This window comes from Triticum urartu, chromosome 7A (genome assembly GCF_056163025.1).
Source record: "Triticum urartu cultivar PI428250 chromosome 7A, HENAU_Tu73, whole genome shotgun sequence".
Classification (NCBI taxonomy): Eukaryota; Viridiplantae; Streptophyta; class Magnoliopsida; order Poales; family Poaceae; genus Triticum; species Triticum urartu.
In genome coordinates this window covers 642609373-642632312 of record NC_141879.1, presented here as the reverse complement: position 1 = coordinate 642632312, position 22940 = coordinate 642609373, and the positions used below count along the sequence as shown (strand labels likewise).

General features: G+C 45.9%; 2 protein-coding genes across 2 annotated transcripts; both read right to left on the bottom strand.

Annotated features, from left to right (window-relative positions):
• Positions 1-7907: 7907 nt before the first annotated feature.
• On the bottom strand, positions 7908-8728 carry LOC125523226 (uncharacterized). Its single transcript, XM_048688278.2, has one exon. It carries the CDS (start codon positions 8594-8596, stop codon positions 8321-8323), a length of 276 nt encoding a protein of 91 aa, XP_048544235.1. The 5' UTR covers positions 8597-8728; the 3' UTR covers positions 7908-8320.
• A 3709-nt stretch (positions 8729-12437) lies between these two features.
• LOC125519223 (uncharacterized) lies at positions 12438-14219 on the bottom strand. Its single transcript, XM_048684094.2, has 4 exons — positions 14024-14219; positions 13851-13906; positions 12842-12883; positions 12438-12745 (listed from the first exon to the last, which is right to left on the bottom strand). Exons 1-4 carry the CDS (start codon positions 14217-14219, stop codon positions 12665-12667), a joined length of 375 nt encoding a protein of 124 aa, XP_048540051.2. The 3' UTR covers positions 12438-12664.
• Positions 14220-22940: the final 8721 nt, after the last annotated feature.

The window sequence follows — 22940 nt, the reverse complement described above, 5'->3', positions numbered from 1 at the left end:
CACACGGCTAAGAGATCAATCATCAATTGTTGTGTCTATGGGGTGCCCCCTGCCCCTGTATATAAAGGAGCAAGGGGGAGGAGGCGGCCGGCCAGGGAGAGGCGCACCAAGGGGAGTCCTACTCTCACCGGGAGTAGGATTCCCCTCTTTCCAACTTGGAGTAGGAGAGGGAAGGAAGAGGAAGGAAAAGGGGGCCCGGTCCCCTCCCAATTCGGATTGGGGGCGCGCCACCTCCCTTGCTCCTTTCCCCTCCTTTCCACTAAAGCCCAATAAGGCACATATACCTCCCGGGGGGTTCCAACAACCTCCCGGTGCTCCGGTATATTCCCGATCTCACCCGGAACCATTCCGGTATCCAAATATAGTCGTCCAATATATCGATATTTGCGTCTCGACCATTTCGAGACTCCTCGTCATGTCCGTGATCATATCCGGGACTCCGAACTACCTTCGGTACATCAAAACACAAAAACTCATAATACCGATCGTCACCGAACTTTAAGCGTGCAGACCCTACGGGTTCAAGAACTATGTAGACATGACCGAGACACATCTCCGGTCAATAACCAATAGCGGAACCTGGATGCTCATATTGGTTCCTACATATTCTTTGAAGATCTTTATCGGTCAAACCGCATAACAACATATGTTGTTCCCTTTGTTATCGGTATGTTACTTGCCCGAGATTCGATCGTTGGTATCTCAATACCTAGTTCAATCTCGTTACCAACAAGTCTCTTTATTCATTCCGTAATACATCATCCCGCAACTAACTCATTAGTTACAATGCTTGCAAGGCTTATAGTGATGTGCATTACCGAGTGGGCCCAGAGATACCTCTCCGACAATCGGAGTGACAAATCCTAATCTCGAAATACGCCAACTCAACAAGTACCTTCGGAGACACCTGTAGAGCACCTTTATAATCACCCAGTTACGTTGTGACGTTTGGTAGCACACAAAGTGTTCCTCCGGTAAACTGGAGTTGCATAATCTCATGGTCACAGGAACATGTATAAGTCATGAATAAAGCAATAGCAACATACTAAATGATCAAGTGCTAAGCTAACGGAATGGGTCAAGTCAATCACATCATTCTCCTAATGATGTGGTCCCGTTAATCAAATGACAACTCATGTCTATGGTTAGGAAACATAACCATCTTTGATAAACGAGCTAGTCAAGTAGAGGCATACTAGTGACACTCTGTTTGTCTATGTATTCACACATGTATCATGTATTCTGGTTAATACAATTCTAGCATGAATAATAAACATTTATCATGATATAAGGAAATAAATAATAACTTTATTATTGCCTCTAGGGCATATTTCCTTCATATTTATGATCATGGCCTTAGATATCGTCATAACTTTGCGCTTTTCTAACAATTGCTCGGCAGTAATTTGTTCACCCACTATAATGTTTTCTATTTTGAGAGAAGCCACTAGTGAAACCTATGGCTCCTCGGTCTATTTTCCATCACACAAGTTTCTAATCTACAATTTTAGTTTCCTATTTACTTTCTTTGCAATCTTGTACTTTCCGTTTCATAAACCAGAAATACCAAAAATATTACTTTACCTGTTGAGGATATAACCACTGAGGGTAAACCGCCCAGGAGGGGCCGGTTCACCTTCAGTTATACTGAAGCCCAAGGAAACCCGGAAGATGGCGCTTTACGGATGAAGCTTAGAGGCCCAGAGCCCACAGGCGGTTTAGGGCCCATGATAGTAAACCACCATGATTGTATAAACTTGCATTGTAAGATAAGAAAGAAGAGACCGAGGCGGACACTTGTATGAGCCAGCCTCGGGACTCTCTAGACCGGCCGGGATCCTCCTGAATATATAAAGGGGTGACCCGGCGGCGGTTCAGGGAGAGAGAAAACAACAACTCGAAGCCAGACAAAGCGGATTCGCTCCCTGGTCTTCGAAACCCCAGCAATACCAATCACAACTAGATGTAGGCTTTTACCTTCATCGAAGGGGCCGAACTAGTATAAACTCTCGTGTCCCTTTGTCCGGTTTAACCCCTTCAAGCTAACCCGTAGTGATGGCTCCACGACTAAGTCCTTCCATGAGGACATCTGCCGTGACAATTCCACGACATTACCGTTTATCCATCCATATCAGATCTCACTTTCCAAATAACCGTGAAGGGATTGACAACCCCTTTATCGCGTTGGGTGCAAGTTGGTGTTTGTTTGTGTAGGTATTCGGTGGCTTGTGCGTTGTCTCCTACTGGATTGATACCTTGGTTCTCAAAAGCTGAGGAAAATACTTACTCTACTTTGCTGCATCACCCTTTCCTCTTTAAGGAAAAAAACCAACGCAAGCTCAAGTGGTAGCATAAAATAGAAATTACAAGGAATTAGAGGAAATGCACCTTACATTGTAAATTTTATCATAAATAAATACACCTTATACAGAGGAACATAGGGAGTGTATATTTAGAATCCTCGTGCACATCAAGGTGTTATTTGAAATTTGTATACCGTCAATCACTCATAATATTGTGTATTTGTGATCATCTCATTTCAAGTGGTGTAGTCATTTGAGGTGCAGAATACAAGCCACGTAGTTTTACTGATAATCGAGTCCCAAGACATATTGTGTTTTTGCCTGTTCCAAAAGGGATGATGTGTTTGAAATATGGTTGGTACTTCCTCTGCATTATTCGAAAGCATTCTTGCAAAACCATTATTCCTAATAGCCATGTGGCGAAAAGTCATCACCAAGTTTATTGCCTTTATCTTCAAGAATGTAACATCATAAATTTATCCTACCTTGAGAGAATTCAAGACACGCCGGCCATTTATATAAAATAACAATAACTGTTAATTTATTTTACCAATCCCACTTATGGAAACATATATAACATATACACTTTTCGAAACCAGTGAAAATTCACATGGACATCTCGAGAACCTAACAGAAAAATCATACAATCTTACAATAAGTTGCATTGTGTCCAATAATGAAAAGACTTGCATTTGGTAATGACACTGATGACATAAGATAATAAAGCTCCCACTATTGATTTTCTTCCTCCTAAGATGCCTTCCAGTCCAATCTAACTGCCAACGTCCACCACCCGTCGCTGTGTAGGCCACCACCCAACCACCCAAGGCCACCCCTCTAAGCTACCCCCCCCCCCTCCCCCGGACGACCGCCTATTCGGCCGTCGCAGCCGCCCCTGCACACACACCCTGTCAACCTACTTAGGCTAGTCATAGTGGGAGTAACTTAGCTAGTAACATAACACATCCCAAGACAAGTTTGCTTATGTGGCACCTAGTTAATGAGAAGAGAGGTGTTTGGAGTAACATATTATGTTACCATCACATAGCGCTTCCCAAGAAATGTTGAGTCTATAAGCTAATAAATGCAACCATATATGATACTACTTCTATGACACGTTGCACTATGAAGGTAGTAACATAGACTAGTGTCATATGTATGACACTAGTCTAAGTTACTCCCCACTATGACCAGCCTTACTCACCTCCAACTGTGAGGCCGCTACTCACAACACACAGAACGAGCTTCAGCCTCGAGCTCACCGCAGCTTCCTTTAAAAATAGACTTGTACCGCGAAAAACTATGTATTAGCCACTTACCGCAATGAGTGCCAAGTGCATGTGACTTTTGAGTGTCTTGTCACTATCACCCTCCCCTTCCTCCTTCCACTATCGCTCTCGCAAATTATTTGTGTTTCCAACTATCATCAAGTTCATCTTCTGCCCACATGGTCATCTAGGCTCTTCCGTGCCTCTTTGTTCACTCCGACTCCATGTTGGTTGCACCACTAAAAGATAGATATCAGATAAAATTGAAACAATATAACTTTTCATGTGTCAAGGATAAACATGGAATAATTAACACATAGAAGGCATATAGCTTGTCTGAAAAATGACCCTCTAAGACATGCGTGTGTCATGAAGGTGTTCAATCTTCATGGTAAAATATAGCAAGCAACACAACAGCTCTCACATATTTTTAATCTATTGGGAGTTCTTAGATTCATCTTGCAACCATGAATGGAAAGAAAAGTAGTTTCTCAACTCCCAAATAACAACTGACGTATGCCTTTTCCAAGTACCATCTAATAGTGAGCATCATAAAACAACGTCAAAATCTCTTGAGATACTCCCTAGCTTGAGTATTTAACTGGACACAGCAGATGCTACCTATCTATACATATTTCATCGGAACCTATGCTTATTTATAAATACCGGATAACTTTACAAAGTCATTTGGATACACAGCATACACGCTATCAAGCACACTGTCCAGGCAAATTTGACAAATTTAACCTGTGGACGAAATCAAATCACAGAATGAACTGCTCGTGAAAATATTTCACGCGGCTGACCTTTTTGTGTGACGCTCGACACGAAGGCGCCACACTACATTGTGCAACGCCTCACAGATACGCGCTACACGTCTGGCCAGCGTTGCACCCCAGACTGTCTAAAAATTGCTAAGTCATTGTGCAGAGCCTAAGAGCTAGGCGCTGCACTGTATAGTGTGGCGCCTAGCTCTCAGACGCTGCACTAGTGGTTGCACTATAAAATGAAGCAACCACTAGTGCAATGCCTAGAAGCTAGGCGTTACACTGTATAGTGTGGCGCCTAGCTCTTAGGCGCTGCACACTGACTTAGTAATTTTCGGATCACACGGGTGCGACGCTGGCCAGGCGTGTAGCGCCTATCTGTGAGACGTTGCACAGTGTAGTGTGGCGCCTTCGTGTCGGGCGTCACACAAAAAGGTCAGCCACATGAAATAGTTTTACGGGCAGTTCATTCTGTGATTTGATTTCGTCCATAGGTCAAATTTGTCAATTTTGCCCACTGTCCACCTAGATTTCAAAATTACCTGACACTCTAGCCAGGGAAGCAAGTTCATGAGCTACGCAATTGCTACTTCTCTAAACTTTGAAGCACACACACATACTCTTAATCATCTTAGACTGGGGAAAGGGCACATATGAGGTCGATAGATCATGATGGTTACACTTGACAGCATTGATGTCTGCTTGGCGTTGGCTTCCATACGATATCTTTACAGTCGTGGGTTAGGCTGCATTTTAGACCCTCCAAGAAAGTTGCAGCTTCAGCTTCCTCCACGGTGTTGCAGATATTCAATATGTATACGGGTAGCAGAAAAAATAAATTTGGTTGCACTGATTTCAGGCAATATTACCTGTGGTAGCAAGTAGCAACCCCAGTATTAGAGATAAAAATGCATCAATATTCACCTTAATCATACCTTCATCAGGAGGGCTTCCAGCAAGTAAGTATTAGCTTTAGAGATTTTGTCCTGTTTAGCAAATTATTACAGGAATATGTGCCTGCAACGATTTGCTTCCCTTTTCTGTTCAGACCATCCTTTCGTAGTTCCCCATTTATCATGCATCTTGACATAATTAACCAAGAACTTAATCGAGCTCTGAATAGAACTTTTACCATTGCCCATGGATGATGCCATTTCAGAGATGCCGGGGTCTCAACAGTGTAAGAATGACAAGGCCTCTCCTCTCTTTGTCAAGGCTGTCTAAAAAAAGTAACCAAGCTGGTCCATTACACCTGAAAAGATATTCATCTAAGGCAATTTGTGAGGGCGTTAAAATTTGGGAACTGGACAGTAGCATGGAAACTCGTTTCCTGGGCATTACCACAAATGTTACATATGCAGTACGCTATCTCTTTCTCCAAAGTTCATTTATTTATTTTTATCACAAGGTTATCTACAGAAACCCTCCAAGTGAAATTTTTGATCATATCCTCCTCCGTCGGCAGAACCTTAGGCGGCAGTGGAGGAACGTCGTGGTCGACGTGGAGGCCCTGACGGCACTCCTCATCGTGCTCTAGAGCGGACCAGCAATCCCAGTTGGGGGAGTCTGGCGCGTAGGCACGCATGGCCTGCTGCTCTGGAGTGAGGGCCTCGCGACTCCGGCGAACCTCCTCGGTGTGCACTCGCGCGTGTGTGGCACTGCCGGAATGGGGATCCGCTACGGATCTAGATGCCAGCCATGCGGCAGACTGACATCTGGATACTGCAGTGGCCGGCGGTACTGTTGGAATGGGGATCCACTACGGATCCCGATGCCAGCCGTGCAGCAGGCTGCCATCCGGATACTGCAGTGGCCGGCGGTACTGTCAGTGCCACCGCGTCTGGTGGACTGGTATGTACAGGCGATGTCGCTCTGGTGGCGAGCCGCGTCTAGCAGGCGGAGGAGTAGGAGCTCGCGCATGCGAGCCGACGCTGAGCTTCCCCCTCCCCTTCCCATTGAAAAAACCCATGGTGGTTAGGCTTGCTAGGGTTCCTGGTCTCTAGCGAGGGAGCACTGTGTGGCCAGATGTGGACGGGTGTTGGAAGTGGATGAGGCCGGCCCCGCCGCACGCTTCCATTAAAAAGGAAGGCCAACCGAGGTAGGTGCTGACATTTAATAAGACGCGGGTGATGGTTGGGCGGGCCTCAAGTGGGACCGTGCGGCGACGCATTTCAGGCGCTATTTTGGACTGAAAATGGATCCGCATGGACACGAAATGGACGGATTTTGAGAATGGATCGACGTTGGGCCAGCATTTTTGTCCGCGGCGACCTAAACAAACATTGACGGATGAAATGGGTCGTTCGGTTGGAGTTGCTCCTACATGGGAGTTGGGACTCCGAACGTTTTGGCTTGATGGTTTTCTGCTCTGCTTCGTGCAGGCCAAACTGAGGCAGCGTTCCCACGAGCGAAGGGACGGCAAACAAACGAAAAGCCGAGAGCAGGAGCAGCACCTCACAAGTTCACAACACGAATGCCCATCTTTGCGCACCAGTCGGCATCCTCTGCCTGAATCAGAATTCAGCCACTAAACGCACTCGGTTAGACAAAGAACAGTTCCTCTTTTTTTCCGAAACCAGAGCAGGGGCAGTTCTTAATCTCTTCCGTCCCACAAACTGGTAGACGCAGGATGACAAAGTCATGAACGAGACGGAAAAATCAGGCCGTCGCCTCCTCCAGCGTTCAACAAGGCAAGAACGCCACTCCTCAACGCTTCCACCAGCACGGCCTCAATACGGTTTTCAGTTAGCCCGGTTCAGTCGTTGCCACCTGCTGCTTCGCATGATCAGCCCCAGCTGCGGAGGGCACGCGAGCGGCGACGATCACAAGGGCGGCGCCGCCATGCACCACGCCGTGGCGATTAGATCGGCGACGTGATCAGCGCCGGCGAGCATTTCGTTTGTTCTGGGGTGTTGTGTGGGTTTCAGCACATGGAAATTGCAGCAGAAACTGTTCAGCATACCACAACTACCAACTGTCCCGATTGAGAAACCCCAGATTTGTAGACTGCTACGTAGTCCATCTACCAATAATTCTCCATTTGCAGATGAATGGGAGGATTCCTTTAAGAAAAAATGGTGGTTGGCTTCGTTCATTTCATGGTTGATCGCACTCTAGCTTTTGTAACATTTCAGGTTTAGTTTAAAGAATGAAATTACGTTATGAGTGGTCTTTAACTAGTAGTATATGTATTACTATCATGTTTGCAACACTGTTTGGTGGCGATTGATTAGATCTGCAGTTTGCGCTGCCAAACTGAAGGCTATGAAGGTAGGAGTATATCTGCAGAACCATCCAGAACTGATCAGGGACACGCACCAACCACAAAAAGTCCCCCACTGCAATTCAAAATATATACATCTATGCAACTTAATTTGCAATCTAAGCAGGAATGCAGGGGTACAACCACAGTTCTTCAACAACCTTGATTTTGACTAACAACCATAATTAGTTTCCCCTTCCCATATAAGGAAAATGAAAACACAGAGCGATCCATCGGTTAACCATACAGCGACTTATGATCACACATAGTAGCTCTAGAAAATATGCAATGATAAACGAGAAAGGAGTAATAAAAACAGAGGACGGAATTTTCACAGAGGAAAAACAGAGAACATGGCTTGATACAACTTGATCTGCAACTTAAGCAGGATATTCTTAGTCTCTCAAAAAGGCAACCAAAAACACATAGACCGATCCATGGATGGATCTAGCAGTTAACCATGCAGCAACTTCGCATCACACACACACACACACACACACACACACACACACAGCAGCAGCAGTTCATACATGCATAAATACGGCATGTAATTAAACAGTACACACATATATGTGCAGCAACTTGGCCAGTACCCGTAGCCGTAGTACACACACATACACACTTCTTCATGCATATGCATACATATGTATATAGGGAGAGAGGTTCAGTTCATGGAGGGCACGTTGGAACTTGGAGGTTGGAGGTTCAGGGCAGTAAAGTTCAGAGGCCACCGTAGCGGACGTCGGAGAGCTTGGACTTGAGCCACTTGAAGCTGCCGCGGACGGAGGCCTTGAGCCGGGCCTGCGACGCGAACACGTTGTACGACGCCACCCGCCGCCGCCGCTTCGCCTCCGGATCCTCGCCGGCGCTGGGGCCGTTGAAGCTGTACGACTTCACCGACGTGCCCCGGCTCACGTCCTCGTAGTCGTACCCGCCGCCGCACCCATAGTACGCCGCCGTGGCGTGCTCGTGCGGCACCGATCTGCACTTCTCCATGGCCACCGGCACGCGGCGAGCTCGTTGACGATGATGATGGTGGTGTGTGTAGTGTGAGGGAGAGGAAAGAGTGCCGAGGGCAGCTGGGTGATGAGGCTGCTAGCAGTGGTGTTATAATTGAGCTAGCTCAAGGAGGGGGGCTCACGTTTGATTTATCAATTAGGTAAGTGATTGTGCAGGGAGCACCTTGTGCTGTGTGGCTATGCAAAAGCAGGTCCCTTTTGCTTCTCTTTTCTGACCACAAAGCAGAAATGCATGGTGGCCTAATGGCTTTTTTATCACCAATTATTTGTCTGGTGCTTTTTACTCTCTTTTGAATTTTCTGACCAGAATGGATAGACTGATGGAATTTAATCGGAAATGATGCGTCATATGCTACATCATTCCGAGAAATTACCCTTGCTGGTTAATCTTCTTTTTCCTTCGTCCTATAATGTAAAACGTTTTTTGACTCTAGTCTAGTGTAAAAACATCTTACATTATGGGATGGAGGTAGTATTTTCATGAATTTACAAACACGTACCGCATATGATATAAATTATTTTTTGTGTCTTATTGAAGCCTATGGGACCATGATAGTTATGTACTCAAAAAAAAAAAGAGAGAGAGACGCACCCCCTATCCGCCAAAAAAAAGACGCGCCCTAGAAACCAAATGGAAAGGCGCATGCCGATCATGCCCGTGGAACCCGGGGCCGTTTGCTGCTAATAAAAAATTAAAATTTGGCGACGGGAGGGGGCTAGATAGAGGGGGCGAGGAAATGATGGCGCGTTGTAGGGGGTGGGGGCGGCACTCACCGGCCCGTCTGGCCCACGTGTGCTGTTGGCCGACCCATCGATCCGTCCCTCCCCCGCTTTCCTTGGCCTAATCCCGAGCCGGGGCCCGGATCCCCTCGTGGTCCCTCCTCGAGACCGATGTTTTTATTCGCTGGAACCGCGCGCGCCATCAGCAGCAGCTATCCGGTCGCTCGTGATCATACAGAACTAGACTCGAGTTTACCGGGACGCCGGCCGGGGGTTAAAGTGGCCGGAACGCAAAGGCGGCAGCGGCGAGGGAATTCTGGATCGAGCCCGGCATAAACTACCAGCGAGAATCCCCGGCGATCAGCCAAGGATCTCGCCATCCCCGGTGCTGAATCCGTTGCACTCCCGAACCGGCCGACCCGACGGCGACGCGCACAGATCAGATCCCGGGCCGATCCGATCGGGTGGATCCAATCCGAGCCCACCCCAGCCGCGGGCCACCGTCATGTCAATTGTCAAATGCTGCGGTGGCGCTCTAGACGCCTCGCACTCGCCGCCCCCTCGCTTTCTCTCTTTCTTTCCTCCCGTAGCATCATTTCCCGTCGGCCCATCAATCGACCTCCAGCGCCGTGATCGCGCCACCACGGCGCCAGTGGGACTGCTGCCACTGCCGCGTGATGCGTCTGGTCGTCGTCACCTGCCCTGCTCGGCGCCGTGCCGGCGTCGAGGCTGCCGCGAGCGCACGGCCGCCTCCGACATGTAGATTCCTGCGGGGAAAAAAATACTTGCATGTGCAGGTGGATGCTGAGACGAGGCCGACGGAGGGGGGAATAGTTGTTGGGTCTGCTGCTCCGGCTTGGATCGTGCCGTGTCGGCGTCGCTGGGTCAGCGTTCTGGTCCACGTCGTGGGCGATGCCGGGTGGTCGGGTTGGGTCGGGACGGCCGATTTGGACGCGTCTCCTGCGCGGCATCTCATGGGGGGAATATGGCGCTGTCAGTCCTATTCTACGGTTAAGGTGCCCGACGTGAACGTCCAATCTAACAAGGAAGAGAAAAAATAGATCAGCGTGAGAACAACGCTCGATCAGAAAGAAACAATCGACCTCAGATGTTGTGTTTTTTCAGTGAAGTATCGCTGCACTGAAAGAGGAGTATAAACAACGCTTGATCAGAAAGAAAGAAACAGGTTGTCGACAGGCCAGGAATACAGTATCGATCATCACCATCATCCCCTCCATCGATCATATGATGATACGATGCGCAACCGCTCCCCATCAAAGCATGGGTCCATCGCCGGCCTACACGCATGAACCACACGCCCCCACTGCCATGGAGGCATGGACCATGTATGTACATGTACGCACGAGAGGTTGATGGATGGGCAGGAGATACGTCCAGGGGTTTGGAGCTGGCCTGTCTGCCTGTACGTATGTACGGCACGTATCTAGCGATGCCCGCCGCTTTCCCCGATGGCCCGATCCATGATGAATTTCTGGAGTATCGGATACCGAACCCGGTTCTTGTCGTCAACGGTGAAGACGAGGAGATGGTGATGAGGAGAAAAAAAGCGTGCGCATGCGCCGTGTGCGTGTCCCCTCCCTCGGGTCGCCGTCGGTGTCCACCGGATGGGTGTCACGGCGAACTCCGGGGCATCGGACGCGCCACTTGAGTTTGCTCCTCACGGCGGCTAGGGCCTTTCGCCCCCACACCGGTCGCGTCGTGATATCTCCGCCCCTTTTCGCTAACGAATATTTCTACTTGCAGACGACACCTTTGACGAAAGAAAAAGCCTATGATGCACAGGCGAAACTTCCAGGAAGGGTTACATGGTCATTGAGACTCGTTAGTGCGGCTCCTACGGTGATCGGCCGGAAGGCAGATCACGCGGTTCACTTTGAGGTCGTCACTCACGGCGAAGGCCTTCTAGTAAGTAGCACTAGCTTTGTTATGGTGCATAACGAAACTCTGGTGTTGCTACTTGCTACTTCTGAAGTTGTAGCATCGATTCTGAACAGCGATTATACAACAGGGTAAGAGAAGGTGCTGTTCGAACTCTGCTATGCCATCGTCAATCATACATCCGCTCGGTCGCTCCAAAGTTCAGCAGCAAAACTAACAATACATGTGGTATGAAGTTCAGCAGGTACCCTGTCGCAGAGACCATCTTACTGAGTCAAGGAACGTATCAGCAATCAACTAGCAAAGTGTTGTCCTTGGATTTCTCAAAGCATTCTTGCATAACTAAACTGTAAGAGGTACAGCTTTTCCTACTAGACAAATCTAAGACAAGAATTTTGAGACGGAGGGAGTACCAGCATCCTTCTAGCATCGATTGTTTACAGCGAGCGAACATATCAAAGTCAGAGAATCTGTAGTCTATACGCGGGCAGGACATCAGCAAAACTAAGAACGCAGATGCTAGTACAAAATTCAGGATGTACCCCGTTTCAGGGACGTCCAGGAATGCATCATCAATCAACAAACAAAGTGGACACAGCCAATAATCACCGTGGTGCTCGTTCAGAAAAACATACCAACGGTCCAAACGGAAAGGCACCACTAGCCAAGAAGTTTATCAGAAACCTACTAACAAGGTGGGAGCTATGACATGGTTCAGAGAAATGAAAATAAATCTACTAAAGCAAACCAAGTAGCTAGGGAATGCTTAGGGGATTTGATCGCAAACCAAGTAGCTAGGGAACCACCTGTATCATAGATTAGCACAAGAGACTGCAACACCATAGGTTCCAGGAAAAGCTGAAACACCATTTTCCTTGACGAATGAAAAGCCCCCAAATGCCCAAACGACTACACCAGGAAGGGTTATATTACATGCTATGGTGAGCAACCTGAGGCAGATCACATGGACGCTGCAACAGGTTGAAGTTGTATCGACTCTACACAGCAAACATAGAGTAAAAGAGACTTTGATGAATAAACTTAAAACATCATCAATCATGTATGCTCAACCAAGTTAGAGCACAAAACAGATTCACCTTGATACCATAGAAGTGAGGAATGCATAAGTAATCAACTAACGAAGTGGACACGGCGGGTGCTCGTTCAGAAACACATGGAAATGATGCACACATCAGAGATTTTCATCACAAAACAAGTCATGTCATTATTAGCTACGGACCATCTGTATCATAGATAAGCAGAAGAGGCTGCTGACATGCCATAGGTTTCAGCGACGTACTGCGACGATGCACAATGCTCAACACAACTGAAGGTAGTCTGTTACAACCACAGATAGTGAAGCACGACACAGATAGGTAGATAGATAGATTATCATTTTCTGGGTATTACGAATGGGTGGGCAGACTCATTTCTTCCCACTCTTCTTGAGACCAGATCCTCCCAGCGCACCCTTCTGGCCTGCCTTGGCCTTCAGCTCCTTCAGGGCCTGGTTGACAAGAAGATAATATAGTTCACATCAGTAACAAGGGTCATAGAACAAGCAGTGTAGAAGGAAATACTGGATAGCTGCTACTGGTCTCACCTTTTGCTCATCCTTCTTCTTCTGGAGGTATGCCAGGTCATTCTGCAACACAGAGGAAACCAAAACAATGATAAGTATAGGTAAGTGTCACTGGTCACTGAAGTAGCTCATGCCATCGCTTCTATCAGTCATGGGCTGTTTTTTCAAGCAAAGCAGGGCCATATTACAAGGATGGTATAAAAAATCAGACAGTTTCCTTCCTCACAACATCACAACACATGGGCATAATTGCCACTGTCACCTTCCTTTCTCACAACATCACATAAGAGGATGGTAGTGTGGCTGGAGAACTAGGACGACCGAGATTGAGAGTTACAACTATTTAAACAAACAACAAACAGGCTCAAACAACTAAATAAGTACACAGCTCCCTTCATAACTAGATGAACCAATACAATACAGTTGACTTTTAAGATGGACTAACTGCGCACTTGTTAGTGCCTAGCAAACAGATTACAGTAATGGCATAAAGAAAGGAACATGACAATGCACTCCATGTTTTGCAGCAAGTTCTATTTAAAATATGCACCTTTGACTACATATTGTGTAAGATAATACAAACAAGAACAGAAGGCAACTTTGCTTATATAGAGATGTTAACAAATGCAAACTCCCAAGTCTAAGCATGAAGCAACAGACACCGCATAAAGTGCTCACTCGCTTGCACACACTACCGGCCCAAAATTCAGAACATCACAAATTTAGCATTAAGGTGACACTCTCATCCAGCATAATCAGCATAATTTGTAGCAATTCAACAAATTCCCCTTCCCGTTAAGTACAAGCGAACCCTTAATTTTGAGAAGATCCCAGTGCAGCATAGCAGGCGCATAAGCATAGCAACCCGCGAAATTCATATCCCCCAAACGAATCATCCGCAATTACCAACCAAGCACGGACCGATCTACACCAGATCAACCTAAACATCTCGAAACCTAGAATTACAGGGGGAGATCGCTGACCCGACCGACGAATCGGGAGCGCAAGCAAAGGCAGAACGGCAGCATACCTCGTCGTAGTCCTTCTCGGCGACCTTGGCCTGCTTGAGCGGCTTGGCCTTTCCTCCTGCAAAACAGCCCCGAAACCGGAAGAGACGTCAGAACCCCGGAGGACCAAATCGGTCGGCGCCGAACGCCGGCGAGATCGATCTCGCGCTGATCGGTGGGGAGCGAGCGGACAGACCTTGCTTCGACATGGCGGACGGGGCCGGCGGTGGGGCGGGAGGGCGGGGGCGAGAAACCCTAGCTGGAGCCGCGACGACGGGGGGAGGACGGAAGGTGGGGAAAGGCGAGGGGAAATGGGCGTGGATGGGAAGAGAAAAGGGATATATAGAGGGGTTGGTGGGAAATGGAATCTCGCCTTGTGGTCGGGAGAGCATGGGCCGGGTTTCCGTCGGCCGACGGGTTTGATGATGGGCTCTGTTCTCTTCAACTGTCCCATTTGGCCCATGATTTCCAGTCTACTATTTTCGTTTCTTTTTGTTATTTTCTTTTATTTTTTGCTTCTGCAAAATTGCTCGGGGTTTTAAAAAAATTCTTAATTTCGAATAATGGTTGGGATATCGAAAAATATGTTCATGAGTTTGAAAAGGTGTTCGGAAATTCGAACGATAGTTTGCGAGTTTGAATTTCTTTTCTCAAATTCAAAAAACATTGTTGGCATAGAAAAACATCGCAAATTCAAAAAATGTTCACGGTTTCTAAAATTGTTCAAAACTTAAAATAATGTTCAAGATTTCGAACAGATACTCATGGATTCAAACACGTTAATGAATTTAATAAAAACAATCACATGAATGTTCATGAATTACAATAACAGTTCATCGATTCAAAAAATGTACATGAATCTAAATAATTGTTCCCCAGAAATATATTTGCTGATTCAAAAAAATGTTTATGAGTTTTGAATAAATGTTAACAATTTAGGGAAAAATGTTCGTGAATTCCTAAAATGTTGAAAATTTTGTACAATTTTTTTGCAATTTGAAAAATGTTCACAATAACATAAAAATTGTTGATGAATTCAAAAAATATTTGTGATTTCAAAAAATATTCACAAAATTTAAAATATATTAGAAAAACTAAAAATAAAAAGTAAAAGATAAAATGAACACGAACTAAAGAAAGAAAGAAAAAAGGAAGGAAAGAACACACAAACAAAAAGAAAAACCGAAAAAAGCCAGGTGGACCGGCCCAAAACTGACTTTAGGATGTGGTTGATTTGCTCCCGAGATTTTGATGGGTCAAGAACACACACTCAACTTGATATGCTCTCAAGATTTTGATGCAGTTGATTGCCCCATCTGGTGTGGTAAACATGATAAGGATATTTGGTTTTTTACCTTGCTGATCTTGGAGTACGACTGAGCGGAGCATGGAGCTTGTTGAGGCGCTTGCGGCAGCGGCGTTCGGCCATGCCCTCCACCCGCTTCTTCCTTGACACGGAACATGCTCCTCCCACTCCTCCTCGACATCACTAAAAGGGCTAAATTTGGCTCGACGACAACGCAAGCGAGAAGAAGTGGCGCCAGTGAGATGTAGAGAGAGAGAGAGAGAAGAGCGGCGGCGATGCGGTCGAGACGGAGGCGCATCATTACCGTGTAGGAGAGCCAGGGATTTGGGGAGTGGGTGAGTGACTGCAGTGAGAGGGAGCGGCGATGGGTGAGTGCAAGGGCAAAATGAGAAATGGCTGAGTTTTATTGACGTGACAAGATTTGAACTGCTCTTTCTGAAATGTCTATCTCTACTCCTAATGGACAACTTGGTAGTCTCCGTTTCGTCTGGGTTTTTTCCGTCTCAACCTCCCACCTTGGTCTGGTTTTTTCCATCCCTCCTCCTTTCGTCTGGTTTTCTTTTGTATCTCTGCTCAGACCTAACAAAGGAAAAACAGCCAACAAGGCTCCCCTCGATTTGTTTCCTAACGCCCCAGCCCTGAGATGAGCCGCCGCTGAGATCCGAGATCCTAAACGAGCCGCCATTGTTGAGGACCGAGAGGTGCCACCGCCTCCCGGTCGCCGCCGTGACACACCGCCGCCTCCAGGTCGCCGCCATCACACACTGCCTCAGTTCCGTTGATCTCTCCTATCCTCTCCACTCCTCACTACAAGTGAAAGTGCAATCATGCCCTTAATCTTATTTTGATGTTGATGACGATATGCATTTTGGGACTAATCATGTTTATCAAGTATATCTCAGGATTTTGTCTCAAGGGCCGTGTGTAGATCATGACTACGGACATATATATATCACTCAAGAGCAGAGATACAAAACAAACAGCTTTGGCTCCTTTTCAGTTTGTTCTTGAGTATAGGGATCCCGCACTATTAAGAGGGGATCGTCGGATTTCGTGAAAGACTTGCTCAAAACCCACAAAGTATCCCATCACAATATCTCTGTTTCACCCCTAGCTATTCCACTAACTGATATGTCTTCGTCGTATCTATAATTTTTGATTGTTTCATGCCAATATTATACAATTTTTACATACTTTTGGCAACTTTTTATATGATTTATTGGACTAACCTATTGATCCAGTGCCCAGTGTCACTTCCTGTTTTCTGCATGTTTTTTGTATCGCAGAGTATCCATATCAAACGAAGTCCAAATGCAATAAAATTTCATGGAGAATTATTTTGGAATATATATATATGTGATTTTTGGGAGTTGGAATCACCTCAAACGGAGGCCTGTGGTGGGCACAACCCACCAGGGCGCGCCAGAGGAGCCAAGCGTGCCGTGGTGGGTTGTGCTCACATCGTACGTCGGTTGGACCTTTACTTCGGGCGCTTATATCCGGAAAAAAATCATGTTAAAATCTCAGCGCAATCGGAGTTACGGATCTCCCGAAATATAAGAAATAGTTTTCGACCAGATCTGGGGGACGCGAAATAGAAGATAACAAAGAGGGAGATCCAATCTCTGAGGGGCTCCCGCCCCTCCGCCGCCATGGAGACCAAGGACCAGAGGGAGAACTCTCCTCCCATCTAGGGGGGAGGCCAAGGAAGAAGAAGAAGAAGGAGAGGGATCTCCCCCCTCGCTTCCGGTGGCGCCGGAGTGCCACTGGGGCAACGATCGGGACGACGATCTACACCAACAATCTTGCTACCGTCAACACCAACTTTCTCCTCCTCTATGCAACGGTGTAACACCTCTCCTCCCCGCTGTAATCTCTACTTAAACATGGTGCTCAACTCCGTATATTATTTCCCAATGATCTATGGTTATCCTATGATGTTTGTAACATCCCAAATTTTCAATTTGGAATGTTATACATTAGATCATAAATGCATAGCATATTTTATTTTGCATTTTTGGTTGATCCTAGAAATTTCTATGCAACTTAAGGACCCATGGAGAGAGTGGGGGAATTTTTTATTTTCATATTTGAGTTTTCTCAAATTTTGAGAATAGGATCATTTGATTTTATTATTTTATCATCAATTATTTCTACTACAAAAATATGAGAGAGGGAATAAAATAACTTTCCCAAAATAAAGAAATATTGAGGATTTGATAATAAAATCAAATAAGATTTTATTTCGGAGTTTTTCATTATTTTATTTGAATTTAGGAAAAGTGTGCGTTTTTCAAAATTGCATTTAGGCCCCAAATAAATGTTCACCTTGTGCGGCTTGATTTTAGAAGCCCGAGAAAATTTATTTCGGGATTTTTGGAGTCCATTTAGTATTTCTTTTTATTTTTCTTCTGCGCATAATTATTTAAAAAAACGAACCGACCTAACGGGCCGTGTCCAACTAGGACGCCGGCCCGACTAGGCTATATAAGCCGGGGGGAGGCCCAGCCCCAGCCGAAACCCTAAGCCGCCGCCAGCCCCGCCGCCGCTAGCGCCGCCCCGCCGCACGCCGCCGCCGCCGCACGCCGCCCGAGGTTCGCCGCGCCCCGAAATCCGTGCCGCCGTTTTTTTTCGAAAAACCGTTCGGTTTTTCCGTAAGTTTTTTTAGTTTCAGTTTTTTTGATCGGTTTTTTTGATTTATTTAAATAGCGAGCGTTCGTTCGTTCTAACGAACCTTCGTTTTTTTCTTTTTCTCGAATTAAATCCGCGATTTTTCTGATCGCGATTCCTGATCCGATTTTCGTTTTAGTATAACTTTTCGCTCGTTTATCGGAATCAGGCGATTCAAGCGCGTGGAGTTTCGTCTTGAAACCCTCTATCCGTTTAACCAACTTAAACAAGCTTTTGCTACTGTAAAAATTGCCTTAGATCCAGATTACTAGAACGAAGTTGTTTTCTTTCGCCGTTTGACTTTCGTTGCTTCATTCGATTTGATTCTTTTTGCAAACCGGAGTTCTTAAGTTGAACCTTCTGGTTAGATCTCTTATTCGAGTTTTACCCGTGCATTAGATGAGTACTTATTGTATGCTTGTTTGTTTGTCTGCGATAGAATACCCGGAGTGCGCCGCCTGTTACTTCGAATCGCTAGGTTTCGCCGATCATCAGCAAGGCAAGTAACACTTGATCAGACCTTTACTACTACCCTTTTTTATTGCATTAGATCAATCCTCACACATTTCATGATTAGGATCTAATTAAATTGTGGGATGGGAAGTAGTTGAGGTAGTACCTATTACCTATCTACTATCAAACCTTTGGGAGTTACTTCTACGTTTGCTTATTGCCATGCTATGCTAGTAGACGTGGATTGGGTGAGTGTATCCATGACAAATGTGAGATTGTTAAATTAATGGTTTATCTAAGGTGGCAACTTAAACACACATCTGGGTGGATTGAGGTACCTGGGTATTCCAGGATTTACCTGTTTTCTTTTGGACCACCACCCAGGCTCAAAGGGATCATGAGATTATTCATACTAGAAACTTCCGTGTGCAGCCACAAGCTATTATGGGCTCTAGCATAGTTGATTAAGTCGTGCGAACTCTTACAGGGTAGACTAGTAGATGTAGGGAAAAGTAGGTGTAACGGTCTATCCATCGTAAGGTGCTAGCGCTTCTGAAAGACTATGTCTCGGCCATCCATCTTCTCAAACACCCTGTAGTGCGAGAAACCAAACGGAGGCGATCGAGTCTTGTGAGGAAAAGTGCGCAAACCTCTGCGGAGTGTATAAACTAATCATGGTTAGCCGTGTCCCCGGTTATGGACATCTTGAGTATCTAGTACTTGGATTATCATGTGAATCTCAACATGTTACTCTAAATTAATTTTGTTGGGTTTTGATTAATGATGATGTTTAATTGGGATTGAGAATGCTGTCAACCATTCTCAATGTTTAACAACCACCATGATAGTTAAATAAATTTATTCCTTTGCAGTAGGGAAAAATTGGCTTTACGCAAAATTGTAACCATAGAGCTTTCCACCAGCCAAATATGCATGTAGTATAGCTGTTTCATTCCATTACTCTCTATGTGTTACATTTCCAGCATATTCCATGTGCTGACCCGTTTCGGGCTGCAACGTTAATGTTGCAGACTTTTCAGACGACGAGTAAGGAGTTTTAGGTCGTGGTTCTATACTCAGTGATGCCGTTGGAGTTGATGGACTCACTTATCTTCCAAGTCTTCCGCTGTTATCGTTATTAGATGGCCTTAAGCCATATTTATTGTAATAAATTCTCTATGGAGACACTCGATGTAATAAGTGTGTGATTGCTACTCTATTATAAATCCTCCGAGTACTGTGTGGTGTCAGCATTACTGATCCAGGGATGACACCGGAGCACAGAGATCAGACCGTTTGAGGTCTGATCGCTACAGAGATGGTATCAGAGTACACGCTGACTGTAGGACACGATCACTAAGCTAAAGACCTAGATCACTATTCATTCTCTTCTTTTCTGACCTCTCATCTTTTCTACTCTTTAGGATGGCGGATGCAAAGAACAAGTTCACGCAACCAGATGACGATACACCTTTTGGACGTCACTTGAAGGAAGTTACTAGATACCTGAACATAGGAGTACCAAGCTTCACCGGAACCTACAACGCTACTTTACCTGAAGAAGAGCGCTGGATGATTCAAGTTCAAGTTCCAGGAAGGACGTTCATGCCAGTCACTGAGCCCATAGAGTTTTCTTTTGATGCACCAACTTGGAGTCTAGGAAAGAGCATGGCGGCACACATCGCCATGGGACGCATTGGAGTCTATCTAAATGATCTCAAGGATACTATCTACCAGATTTGTGGGCGCTGAGATGAACACTGGGAGATGATCAGCACCAGGAAGGATAGATCAATCGCAGCTTTTATCCAGGAGTTAAACCAGCACATTCGACGACAGGAGAACCAGATGTGCGCCGACATGATAGACCTAAAGAAGGCTAAGACAAGAATCAAGGAACTGAAGGAAGAACTTAAGGCTACACGTGAAGATTATGAAGAGGAAATTGAAGTATTGGTGGCTAAGAATGCCGACCTAACCATGAAACTAGCAATATTTATGGGAGGCCCTACACCAGTAGATGAAGACAAAGAACCCAAGGAGATTAGCCCGGAAGACCACATCATCATCGACGACACCGACTCGGATCCAGATGATAGCGATGATGACTATGTTGATGAAGCCGGAGCAGATATCATGGAGTCTGCAACCGAAGAATATTTCTAGTAGACCACCTCATTAGTAGTAGTAGTCCATCATGTAAATACAGTAGTCCGAGCACTTTTGCGATAGTTAGATCGATTGTATGCCCTTGTTTGATTGAATGAAGTGAATTGTTTGCTTTTGCCTCATGTGCATATGGGTAGTGTTTTCTCTTTAGACCCCTCTATTATTAACTCTCATCTTTTCTAAACCCTCAGATGCCTCCGAGACGTGAACCCGGATTTACCTTTCCACCGGAGCTCACCCAGTTGATCCAGCAGCAGAACACATTGATGCAGTTGCTAGTCCAGAATCAGAATCAGGGGAACAACAACAACAACAACAACCCACCACCACCACCACCTGTTGATCACTTAGCCCGTTTTCTTAGGCTGAATCCGCCGGTGTTTTCCAGTAGCACCGAGCCGATAGTAGCAGATGATTGGCTCCGCAAGGCAGCTAGAGAGTTGACCACAGCAGGATGCATAGATGCGGAGAAGGTGAAGTTTGCCGCACATCAGCTTGAAGGACCCGCAGCATCATGGTGGGAGAATTTCACAGCCACTTTCCCTGTCGACATTGTCACATGGGACCAGTTTCAGCAGGCCTTTTGTACTACCCATGTTTCAGCAGGAGCTATGGCCATGAAAAAGCGTGAGTTTCGCAACTTGCGCCAGGAAGGACGGACAGTTGGCCAGTATGTGGAGGACTTTAGTAAATTAGCACGTTATGCCCTAGATGACGTTGCTACGGATGCAGCTAAGCAGGAGAAGTTTCTGGAAGGACTGAACGATGAGTTGAGCATGCAGTTGATGGTAGCAACCTTCAACAACTACCAGGAGTTGGTAGATCGTGCTCTTATGATTGAAGGCAAGCAGCAGCAGATTGAGAACCGCAAGAGGAAGTATGGACAAGGGAAGTACACTTCTTGAGCTCAGCAGAAGCCACGTTTTACCCCTAGATTGGGAGGACATTTTCAGCATACCCATGGAGGAGGTAGCTCGCACAATCACAATGGCACCAGGAATGGTAATGGGAATGGAGGAAGCAACGGCCAGAATCGCACCAACCCATCAACCCCAGCCAAGAAGGACCTGAGCCAAGTCACTTGCTTTAAGTGTTCGAAGACCGGACATTATGCCAATGAATGTCCTAAAGGCCAGAATGGCAATGGAAGTTCTGGGAAGAAGCTGAACCCTTTTAACAGGGGACAAGTGAACCACGTTAACGTGGAGGAGGTTGAAGAGCAGCCGGATGCCGTAATCGGTAAGTTTTTGGTTAAGTCATTTATTGCACTCATTCTTTTTGATACTGGTGCATCGCATTCATACATATCAAGGGGATTTGTGGATAAGTATAACCTGCCCACTAAGGTTCTTAGAACACCTATGCTAATAAGCTCACCAGGAGCGGAGTATATGGCCAGTCAAGGATGTTTTCAAGTGCCGTTGAGTATAGGTAGGCATGTGTTTCCCTCGGATTTAATCATTTTGGAATCACAAGGATTGGATGTAATTCTGGGTATGGATTGGCTGTCGATGTATGGAGGAAACATCGATTGCGCCAGTAAGACAATTTCTCTTACCACCCCAGAAGGGAGAAGGATCAAGTATGTATCCCGACATGTGCCAAAGAGGACTCAAGTAAATTGCTTAACAAGAGTTGTGCAGGAGGAAGTACCAGTGGTAAGGGATTTCCCTGAAGTATTTCCAGAAGAGTTGCCAGGCATGCCACCGGATAGAGATATTGAGTTTTTAATTGAGCTATTGCCAGGCACAGGGCCAATATCAAAGAGACCATACAGGATGCCTGCAAAGGATTTGGTGGAAATTAAGAAGCAGATTAAGGAGTTACTGGATAAGGGATATATTCGCCCAAGTTCTTCGCCTTGGGGATCGCCAGTACTTCTAGTGGAGAAGAAGGATGGATCATTAAGGATGGTTGTGGATTACCGAGGATTGAATGAAGTAACGATCAAGAACAAGTACCCACTACCAATGATCAATGATCTGATCGATTGCAAGGAGCTAAGGTATTTCCCAAGATCGATCTACGATCAGGATACCACCAGTTGAAGATTCGGGAACAAGATATACCTAAGACAGCTTTTACCACCAGGTATGGCCTGTACGAGTATACCGTTATGTCATTTGGTCTGACTAACGCACCTGCTTATTTTATGAACATGATGAACAAAGTGTTTATGGAGTTTTTGGATAAGTTCGTCGTAGTGTTCATTGATGATATCTTGGTTTACTCAAAGAATGAAGAGGAGCATAAGGAGCATTTGCGTTTGGTTCTTGGAAAGCTTAGAGAACATCAATTGTATGCCAAGTTCAGCAAATGTGAGTTTTGGTTGAAGGAAGTAGGATTCCTCGGACACTTTATATCTGGAGAAGGTATAGCAGTTGATCCCACTAAAGTTGATACCGTGACCAAGTGGGAAGCACCAACCACCGTGGGAGAGATCCGAAGTTTTCTTGGACTCGCAGGATACTACCAGAGATTTATTGAGAATTTCTCAAAGATTGCGAAGCCTATG